General features: G+C 35.0%; 1 protein-coding gene across 10 annotated transcripts in view; it reads right to left on the reverse strand.

Moving 5' to 3' along the window:
* Positions 1-11,291, reverse strand: part of MMS22L (MMS22 like, DNA repair protein) — a 153,865-nt gene that overhangs the window by 134,969 nt on the left and 7,605 nt on the right. For 9 of the 10 annotated variants that reach the window (XR_014806079.1, XM_021073207.2, XM_021073193.2 and 6 more), the window contains exons 5-9: positions 8,155-8,242; positions 7,884-8,061; positions 4,330-4,420; positions 2,591-2,721; positions 529-642 (exon numbers count right to left, since the gene is read on the reverse strand). Coding sequence is in view for 9 of the 10 variants with exons in the window: in XM_021073207.2 (XP_020928866.2) it covers positions 529-642; positions 2,591-2,721; positions 4,330-4,420; positions 7,884-8,061; positions 8,155-8,242 (602 nt within the window). In the remaining variant the exon portion in view is untranslated. Of the gene's footprint in view, positions 1-528; positions 643-2,590; positions 2,722-4,329; positions 4,421-7,883; positions 8,062-8,154; positions 8,243-11,291 lie in introns of those variants that run through there. The other variant, XM_021073213.2, reaches the window with a different exon arrangement.

Here is an 11,291-nt window from a genome sequence, read left to right on the forward strand (position 1 = left end):
TATTTGTATTTACTTCTGGCTGTGGATATTTGTTTCCATTAATCCAGCGCACTTGAAATAAAATAAATTCCCATTCTGAAGATGTGATTCAAAATGAGGTGAAATAAAATTTTCTACCTTCCCCTTGTATTTTTCTTCCTCCCTCCTTGAAATAAGATACCATAAAATTGATTAATAGAAACCTGTTTTATTTCTCCTGAAATTTAAATCTGCCTCATTTCCTGACTAAAATGTTTCTAGTATTACTAGAGGGTTTACTAGAGGGTTTTTAAAGTATTTTATCCAAAAAGATTCTTGATAAAACAAAGAACTTGAGAAAATAAGAGTCAAATTTTGTACTTCTCCTAGATGTTTCATATTACCAGTGTAGGGTTAAAAATATAGTTTAACAGTAGTCAGTTACTGCTCTGGTTGGTGGTAGTTGTCTTATTATAAAAAAGTACCTCTAAAATTTTTCTTTGCCAAATCCACTGCATAAATTCAATGCAAGGGTTAGTAACGATAAGTAACATCAGTTTTACAACTTACTTCTGAGTGAGACCATTTACTTCTGTGGTCGAGAAGATGAATGAATAGTATCCATAACTCCTTAATGCATGGACATGCGCAATGGTGACTCATTAATGCTTCAGAAGGCCTTACCTGAAGGAAAGAACCAAAAAGAGTAACTTCGAAGACAGTAGAATTTTACAGGCCACATACCTCCTCACATGTTTTAAAAGATGACTTTAAATTTATGCTTAATTACATAAAATTTTTTATAAAAAATGTACCATTTCATTCACTTTTAAAATAAATTCCCATTTTCAAAACAAAAATACACAATGAATTTTATTTTCAACTTGAAAGAAAAATAAACCCCTCTGCTTTAATCATCTAGTCAAATGGTCAGCCAAGTTTTTCTGTAAAGGGATGGATAGTAAGTATTTGAGGCTTTACTGGTGAAACAGTCTTTGCCACAACTAACCAACTCTGTCAGTGATGTGCAACATCAGTTACAGACAATGGGCAGAAAAGGATGGGACTGTGTTCCAGTAAAATTTTGTTTACAAAAACAGGTGGTATGCTAGTCTGGCTCCAGGGCCATGGTTTCCAATTCTTGACCTAATCCATTCGCCAAATAAAAAGACTTCTAAGAAAATGATTAGAAAATAAATTTTGATTCCCTATAATACAGGCTAAAATTTTTTTTTTTGGTCTTCTGTCTTTTTTTTTTTTTTAGGGCCGCACCCATGGCATATGGAGGTTCCCAGGTTAGAGGTCTAATCAGATCTGTAGCTGCTGGCCTACACCAGAGTCACAGCAACACCAGATCTGAGCCATGTCTGCAACCTACATCACAGCTCACGGCAACACCAGATACTTAACCCACTGAACAAGGCCAGGGATCGAACCCGCAACATCAAGGTTCCTAGTCAGGTTCGTTTCTGCTGTGCCACAATGGGAACTCCCAGACTAAAATTTTTTAAGTAAGAATAAACACAATTACTATGAATATTTAGAGGTTAGGCAATTTTACCATTGCTTTAACAAATATATCCTTGCTGGCACTAAATAATGCAGAGAATGTACTATATTTGCAAGTATAGCTAGACTTCTGAAATTCACAATGTAGTCATTATTTCATATATTACATGCATTTGTCTAGCCTAATACATAGTAAAAAACAAATGTCAAGATACTGCTGGAGTTCCCATTGTGGCTCAGCAGTTAAACCCGAGTAGCATCCATGAGGACGTGGGTTCAATCTCCGACCTTGCTCAGTGGGTTAAGGATGCAGTGTTGCATGAGCTGTGGTGTAGGCCAGCAGCTTCAGCGCTAATTGGACTCCTTAGCCTGGGAACCTCTATGTGCCACAAGTGCGGCCCTAATAAGACACAAAGACAAAAAAAAAAAAAAAAAGATATCACTATATCATATTTGGTTAATCCACTAATTACATTAATTGTAAACATAAAGATTTAAACATTAATAACTACACAAACACATAAATTTTTAAAATTATAAATCCCAATAATAAATCCCATAGGTAAGGTTTATACTTGTTATCTGAAATAAGTGATGATAATCAACAAATTTCCATTGCTTGAATATAAATGTACACCATAGCACTTTTAAATCACTGTGTAAAACACTGTATGATAAGCAACTCAGTAAAAACCCATAATTTCCCCCTTGATTCTAGGCCTTTAATGAAAACAAGCAAAGAAAACCTCTTTTTAAATGTCCACTAACCCTTTTGCTAAGTACTTATTTATTTTGTAACAAAATAATAAAGGGCTGATCTCCCCATTTGAACATAAGTTAAATTTCCAATCATTAGCATAAACATTGTTTTTATTTATTTTTGATAAGATGAAAAAAGGTCTTTTTTTAAAAAAAAAAGCCCTAAAATATTAATTCCAACCTACTTCAAATGTTTAACTCAAGTTCTTTCCCCAACCAACTCTCAAATAACAATAAATATAAAATTAGTATTAACAAGTAAACACTTTAGATTAAATTCTTATATATCAAAACCCACATGCGTTAGTTACTGACTATTGCCATTAAGTACCAAAAATACAAACAAAACTTTTTAAAGAATTACCTTGTCATACCTGTTCAGGGACAGGCTTATTAAATTATAAAGAAGATTTTCACAATGTTCTTCAAATAGGCTGACATTGGTTAAATTGTCACCCGTGAGATTCATAAATTGATGACTATATACAACTTGTTCTAAAAATTGAATAAAATAAATCCTATTTACAACTACAGTAGATTTTACCAATTCAGGAAAGTAACTGTACACCTTTAAATTAACATAACAAAACTGAAACATACACAGTTACAGGCAAATTTTTTTCCAAATAAAAGTTAAATTTGAAGACATTTTCTTATATGAGCACTGATAGACATTACACTAAAATTCAATTCTCTCAAGTACTATTTACTAGATTCTCTTTTCTTTAATATGGCCATCTGATGAGCAATAATGAAATACCATTTAAGAGAAAAAACCATAAGGGAAACACTAGATACCTGTATTTCTAACCAATAAAGCTTTTAAAACATTATCCTTTCAACAAATACTGATACACTAACCACGTGCAATTATTTTGCGGCATAGAATAGAGTTAACAAGGTAATAGATATTAAAATGTGTACCTATATCAGAGTAAGTTCAACTGAGTATTGCTCTAAGAAAATATTGATATAGAGTCCATATGAGAGAGGAAATGATATATTTGCATACACCTTTGTATGCTCATGTGTATATATTTAAGTGCACAATCGTACACATGTATTAAATATGTTTTTGCCTTTATTAATTCACTGAAAAGTGGGTATTGAGGTAAAGAATGTCTTCATAGCCTAATTAATAATTTACAACTAAATAATATTTATAGAAAATTTCCAAATTGATACTGGACCCTAAAGATGCCAAAGAGCAAGACTGAGAAATAAATAGGCAATATGTGAAATAAGATTCCATTCTTGATATATACAAAATACCACTAGTAACAGGAAAGGTAATGAAACAAAAGATAAAATGCAACATGTAATTAATAAAGCAAATATAAAAAGACCATAAATTTAAGATGCTCAACTTCACTGGTAATCAGGAAATTGTAAAAATAGAGATTCGATATCACTTTTCACATATTAGTTGGCAAAAAATAATTAATAATATTCACTACTGGTAAGAGTATGAGGCAAAGGCATGCTCACAGTTGGTACATGCTCACAGCTGTGTACAATAAATTAGGGAAACTTACTATACAACAGCAGAGCAGCATACACAACATTAAAAATTCAATGTGCAACTTCAATTCTAAAAATTATTCTACAGAATAATTTGTACAAGTTTTCAAACGTATATATACACAAGGATGTTCGTTTGTAATATAAAAAAAAGAAATAACTGAAATATTAAAAAATAGGTTTGGCTAAATAAGTTATGATAGGTCCATAACATACACACCGCTTAAAGGAATCAAGTAAAGCTGTACTAACAGGAACAGATTTCTGAAAAACTGTTAAATAAAACCCTATACAGAACAATATGATGATACCATCTGGGGTTAGGAAGCAAAAACAAAAACCCTACCTATGAGTTTTTTATATATGTATATTAACAGTAAGTATGGATGGATAGATAAATCAACCAAGTTGTTCCTAGCAGTTATCTCTACAAAAAAAGACCCTCACTATTTACTTTGGTTATTGTTTGATTAAAAAAAAAAAATCAGAAAGCACTTATCACTTGTGTAATCTAAAAAACAATTTAGATTAAAAAAATTACAGATTTTAAAAAGGTTATAAATCAGAAGTCCATAAACTTACTTGATTTTTCACCAAGCATGTGAAGAATTTCCAGCACCAGCCAATGGATATCTAAGTGGAGATGTAATAAATGCCACGATGGTGGAAAAAGCTGTGAATGACATTATCAACTATGACTGAGAATTCTTAACACTTTATTGCGTTTTTTATGGAATGACACAACACTCCTTCAAAGGCACAGGTTAATCTACCACCTATTCAAAAGCTCAAGGAAAACCTCTGTCTTGTTCATTAGACGATTCTTGCACTGGAGAATTTGAAAGCAGGTACAATTTTATCTGATGCTGTTTAAGACAGACCCACCTTGGGGATGCTGAATAGATTTGTATACTCAAAGTCCCTACTAACCAACCAAGATTCTACTAGAGCTGCAAGGCAATAAAATGAAATTTTAAAACACTTATTTTCATGACTTTTAGACTCTAGCAGGGAAATATGCTTTTAAATATAATAAATACCCAGGAACTCCCATAAAACATTTTAACAAGAGAAATTCTGGACTATCATTTAGACACTATTGTTATGCCCATTAAGAAACTAAAATTATAAATGGTAAAGAAGAATTTCTTTTGTGGCTCAGCAATAACGAACCCGACTGTTCCCTCGCCTCGCTCAGTGGGTTAAGGATCTGGCGTGGCCATGAGCTGTGGTGTAGTTCGCAGACAGTTCTGATATGGCATTGCTCTGGTTGTGGTGTAGGCCAGAAGCTGCAACCCCAATTCGACCCCTAGCCTGGGAACTTGCATATGCCGCAGGTGTGGCCCTAAAGAAAAAAAAACAAACAAAAAAAGTGGTGAAGAAATTTACTCCTCAATTCATGCCTTAGGATTCAAATCTAATTTCATCTGATTCAAAAGCCAGTGCTCTCAACTACTGTGCTGTAGTAAGTTATCAATAAATTTTCTCTGGTCAACACTTTGTATTACTATAAAAATATAATGATACCCATTTTTTATTAAGACAACTAGGAATGACGAAGAAGGAACTTGGCTTAACACAAAAAGCAAAGTAAAATGCAACACTAATAAAACAGTATTGGCTCAGGCATAATAATAAACAGCAAAGGTAGGAAAAAGAGAAATGGATAAAAGTGGTATGTCAAATCAGTGGTGAAAGCATGGGTCTTTCAACAAGAGACATGATTAACTTCTTCATTTACAAGAAACTACATTTCTAACCTCACAGTATATTTTGTAAAAAGAAATGAAGAGAAAAATATTTTTAAAAAACCCTGTTTTTTACAACAGCATAGGGATGAGACCAAAGAAAAGACTGATAAATATAACTACATAAAAAACTTAAATCATTTATCCACCTAGCAAGTCATCTTAATTGCTGAAAAAAAGATAAATTAAAATGTTTGTAATACGTAATACCAACAAGTAACATCTCTAATTTTCAAAAGTTCCTAAAGGAGTTACTGGCTCAGCAGTAATGAATCTGACTAGTATCCATGAGGTTAAGGATCCCGCCTTGCAATGAGCTGTAGTGTAGACTGCAGATGTGGCTCAGATTTGGAGTTGCTGTGGCTGTGGCACAGGCTGGCAGCTGTAGCTCCAATTCAACCCCAAACTGGAAACATCCATATGCCAAGGGTACAGCCCTAAAAAGACAAAAAAAATAAAAATTCCTAAAAAAGAATAAAAGACAGATTCAATTGAAAATACCAATTAGGAGTTGCTATTGTTGCTCAGAGGTAACAAACTCAACAAGTATCCATGAGGATGCAGGTTTGATCCCTGGCCTCACTTAGTGGTTCAAGGTTCTGGTGTTGCCATGAACTGTGGTGTAGGTCACAGACATGGCTTGGATTCTGAGTTGCTGTAGCTGTAGTGGAGGCCAACCGCAGCAGCTCCAACTTGACTCCTAGCCTGGTGAACTTTCATATGTCACACGAGTGGCCCTAAAAAGCAAAAAACAAACAAAAACAACATAAAAACAAAGCAGTACCTTTCATATATGAAATTGGTAAAATATAAGAAATATATAAAGCCTTGAAAAATGCTTTTTATAAGTTTTTTTTTTCGCTGTTTCAGAGCTCTATTTTAGTGTATGATTTTTTTCTGTTTATGTGTTGAAGATTCCATTCCCTGCTTTAAAAATTCAGTCTTCTGATCTTCAAATAACCTATCTTTTCAAGTCTACCTAATTAAAAGCCTAAGAAAGGCAAAACCTAGTTTGAGGACCCCTGCACACATTTTTTATTTCTACTGGATAAATTATTAATTTTTATTTTCTTAAGCATTTGATGGATATTCAGAAAATAAAAACCAGTCTGATTTACAGAGACTAAAAAGAAAGAAAAATATCCCTCCCCAAACAATCCACCCATGAATCTTTATTAATTAACATGATTAAAAGGAACTACCTATTTGGTTTCCATGGATTAGATATATTAACCTGTGAATTCAGTTGGACCTGTATATACTTTTTTTTTTTTTTGCCTTTTTAGGGGCACACCCGTGGCATATGGAGGTTCCCAGGCTAGGGGTCTAATTGGAGCTACAGCTGCTGGCCTACACCAGAGCCACAGCAACATGGGATCCAAGCCGAGTCTGCAACCCATACCACAGCCCAAGGCAACAACAGATCCTCAACCCACTGAGACCAGGAACTGAACCCGAAACCCTATGGTTCCTAGTCGGATTCGTTAACCACTGAGCCATGATGGGAACTCCTTTTTTTATTATTATATATATTGATTCTGGATAAGAAGTAAATTTTTTTATTGCTGTTAAATTTCACAGACATATATAAATACTTAATAGTACCTTATATTTTAGCAAAGACTCATTCCTAAAAACTGAATGTCATTCAAATTGGTGAAGTCAAATAGAATGGAAGAGACTGAGAATTCAGGGACTCCCATGGGGAATTACAATTTGTCACTCACAGCTTACATTTTCCTATGGAGAATTTGTTAATTACATCCACAGGCTGGGTCATGCTTACAAAACAAATTTTCAAAAATTGATCTCTCACTGAACTTCAGAGAGACTGATTATCACAGGTAGGAAAAAAAGGGGGCATGGTCAAAACAATCTTAATCATATTCTAAAAATATCTCAAAGCCAGAATAGACATAATGATATGGTTTTGAAAATATAACATTTTAAGTTGATCTTCTCACATCTTACTATAATATAAACTAGGGTTTAACCAAACCTTCATCAGTGGGAAAGATGATACAAATTTTAGAAAATAAAGCTTATTTGCTTTCAAACTTTTAAACATTTGCACTGTTAGAAATTGGAATGCTATCATTGACTGAATGTAAACTATGTTCCAAGAATGTAACACATTTTAATTAATTCTCCCAGCAACTCTAGGAAGCCAAACCATTTATACATACATTATATATACACACATACAAGACTGAGGCAAGAGGTGTTACCTGCCTGATCACACATAATAAAAGGAGAAGCCAGAATTTCAACTCAGGCAGTCTGGTCTAAGAACTATACTCTTGATTAATTTCTTTCATTCTTGAATGAATATTCCTTGTGGGGAGAAAAGAGCCTGATAATTTAAAAATTATATGAAACAAATCAAACCTTAGTCTGGTTTTGATTTACAAATGCGCCTGCATTAATACTGGGAAATTCTGATAGGTGTCCGATATACAAGAGTAATCCATGAAGCTCATCAACCAACACTGAGGGAAGTTGTGCCTCCAAAGCCTCGTAGGGATGGACAGAAACATGACTTTCAGCATTTTGCACTTTCAGGGACCTAAAAAACAATGAGATACAATAAACAACTAGTCTGGATAAATTTGCACTCAGAAATTCATGCACTAGTCATAATACTCATCTGACAGCCTACCTGAAGATGAAGACTTTAACATAATGAAGAAATGTCACACACTGCTGCCTAATATTGGCTGCTTTGCAATGCAGGGTTGATATCTTCCCTAAAACCAAAATAGATGATGTTAACTGTGGCCTAAATAATCTGTGGGCAGTGACAAAAAAAAATTTTTGTAAGCCAGTTAAGCAGCAATTCTCTATATTTCTTCAACTGATTCCTCTATGGTTCTTACCACCCCCGAGAAAACCTCTTGCTAAGGTCACCAGTGGAACCCATGTTGTCCAATTAACAGACACCACCTGTCCTCAATTAAGTTGCCCTCACAGTAGGATTGGCTACACCCGGCTTCACTGATGCCACAAGCTTCCAGTCCTCTTTCTTCCTCACATGTCCTTTCTCCTGCCTCTCCTTTCCTGGCCCCTCCTCCTCAGTTCTATGACTAATAATGGGACTTCTCTGGTCTCAGTTTGAGTTTCCTCTCTGTACCTCTTTTCCTACATGTATGATCTTGTCCACTCCTTTACTTCTAAATGATAACTCTAAAAGCTTTACAAAGCATTTCAAACCTCTGCTTTACACTCCAGACCTTCCATGTCAAGCTGCCTGACACCTCTCCTTGGATTGTTCAGACAGTTACAAAGAGTACATCCGTGATGTCTTCTAAAACCAGTTCATGCAGCTTCTATTTTCCTCACTCATTACATGGTGCCAAAAGTTGCCCATATGTCATTCTTGATTCTTTCATTTCCTTTACACTCTTATCTAATTCATCAGACTCCCATAAGGTTTACAACCAGAATACACATTTTTTTTTTTTTTTGCTTTTTAGGGCCACACCTGTGGTATACTGAAGTTCCCAGTTTAGGGATCTAATGGGAGCTACAGCTGCTGACCTATGCCACAGCCACAGCAATGCCAGATCCAAGCTGCATCTGCAAACTACACCACAGCTTACGGCAATGTTGCATCCTTAACCCACTGAGCGGGGCCAGGGATGAAAACCGCAACCTCATGGTTCCTAGGCGGATTCATTTCCGCTGTGCCAAGACAGGAACTCTTCCCTTTCCATTTTCCTATGATCTCTTCAATTACTGCAACAGGGCTCTTAACAGGTCTTCTCATATCCTCCTTTGCCTTTCTATAATCTAAGTACAAAACCTGCTTTAAATGCATATCAATTCCTGTTCCTCCTAAAGCAAAATCCACGAAGGGCCATCTACTATATTTAGAATGAAATCAGAACTCCTTATAATGACTTGTAAAGCCCTAAACAACTTATTCCTGTCTTTTTCTCAGCCTCAATCTGTGCCATCTTTCCTTCACTTCGATATTTACATCAGCAAAAACTATCTAGGTGGTTACTACGTGCAAACACTGATGACCACTATATGCAAAGAGTCAACCAGAAAACAAAAGCAGAAAAAACATGATAAGAATTATTGACAACAAATTATCATCCAAATTAAATGTAAAGCAAAAACTTATTTTTACATTTGTATTCAAATGAGCAAACATAGACACAATTTTGGCAACACCAACAGAAGCACAAGTATAAAGATACTGTGTAAATATCCACATATCAAACAGCACAGTGCACTTTTACAGCTTAATTCTATTGCACTTACAAAAGCCATATGATCCCCTAGTTCCACAATTCTCAGCCCATAAAGGCAGTACCCTCTTAAAAAGAACTGTTGTCAACTGCTGTATCCAGACAAGATGGAGTAAAAAGAATCAGAGTTACTCATATCCCACCTTAAACTAGGAAACCAAAAAAACCCACCATAACACAGGCTTTAGACAAAGGTTAACACAAGACTGCTACCCCAGAGAGAAGGTAAGCACCAGCTTCCCACCTGGAGACATTCTCAGGCTGCAGCACAGGGAGAGAGAATTCAGAGCCCAAATCACTGAGGTGAGGAAATGTGAGATCTGAGTTTAGGGAGGTCTACATTTGCAGGGCAAAAGTAAAAAAGCTACATAAAAAAACAAAGAGCCTTGGAAATGTACTGAGGGTCCCCTTTGGCTAAGTACTGATCTGTAAACCAGAGAAAACCACCAGAAAACAATTCCTACAAAGATTGCTCAAACCAGGGAACAGTTCAAGTTCCCACCAGCAAGAATGAAAAGGAAAAAAAAAAACAAAAAAAAAACACCAGAAAAAATCTTCAGAAGCCTTACTAGAACTAAATTAACATTAGACTTCAGCCTAATTTTTAAAGGTCCTAACAAAACTTAGAACAAGCCTCAAAAAGATCCAATGTATTACAAGTGCTCAACAGGGAGCCAGAACAAAATTCAACACTAGTTTTAGGAATACAAGAAAATTCAGAAAGCAGCAATATAAAATCTACAATGTCCATCACACAAAAATTGCCAGATGTTACAAGAAGCAGAAAAATATATCATAGAACTATGAGGGAAAAAAAAAAAATCAAAACAAACAGACCCCCTAATGACAATGATGAAAGAATCTGCAGTCAAGAAAGTTAAAAACAGCAGTTATACTCCATATGTTTAAGATGGATGGAAAAAAAAGATGAGGACAGAAATGGAAGGTATTTTTTAAAAATCCAAATGCAATGCCTAGAGACAAAAAAAAAAAATTACAATATCTGAAAAGGGATAACATCAACAGCTATAGTTAAGAACGGGTATTAGTGAAAAACAACATTATTATATTATGTATGTTATTCTGCCTCAATAGGAAAGCAATCCATGGAGTATAATAATCAACAGGACAACAAGAACCACATGCACTTCAGTAAAGTGACTGCATGAGGGCTTTCTGGGGAGGGCTGAGGGCTAAGCCTAGCTACGTGAGTTTATTAACAAAGGCCTGATACAGCTGCATGGCAGAGGTAAACTGATGTAGGGACAGTCTTTAATACTGCTAACCTGATCAGCAAATCTGTCATTAAAAGGTTTTTTTTTTTTTTTTTTAAGCAACAAAGCCAGCAAAATGTCAGTGTAACAAGTAACCATTTCAACCAATAGTCCACTGTAAGGATTCTAGGTCAATAAATGCTTTTCAAGGAATAATCTTGCATAATAAATATCTCCATGAACCCAATTAAGGCACTCTTTATAGAAAGGATATTTCTGCTGTTTTCACTACAGTCTTGCTGAGGCTTCCCAGGGCTTTCAAAATA

Source organism: Sus scrofa, chromosome 1, assembly GCF_054392235.1.
Source record: "Sus scrofa isolate SSC_HxYL_T2T_F1_AM1 chromosome 1, Sscrofa_HxYL_maternal_Yorkshire_Landrace_v2.0, whole genome shotgun sequence".
In the NCBI taxonomy this organism is placed as follows: domain Eukaryota; kingdom Metazoa; phylum Chordata; class Mammalia; order Artiodactyla; family Suidae; genus Sus; species Sus scrofa.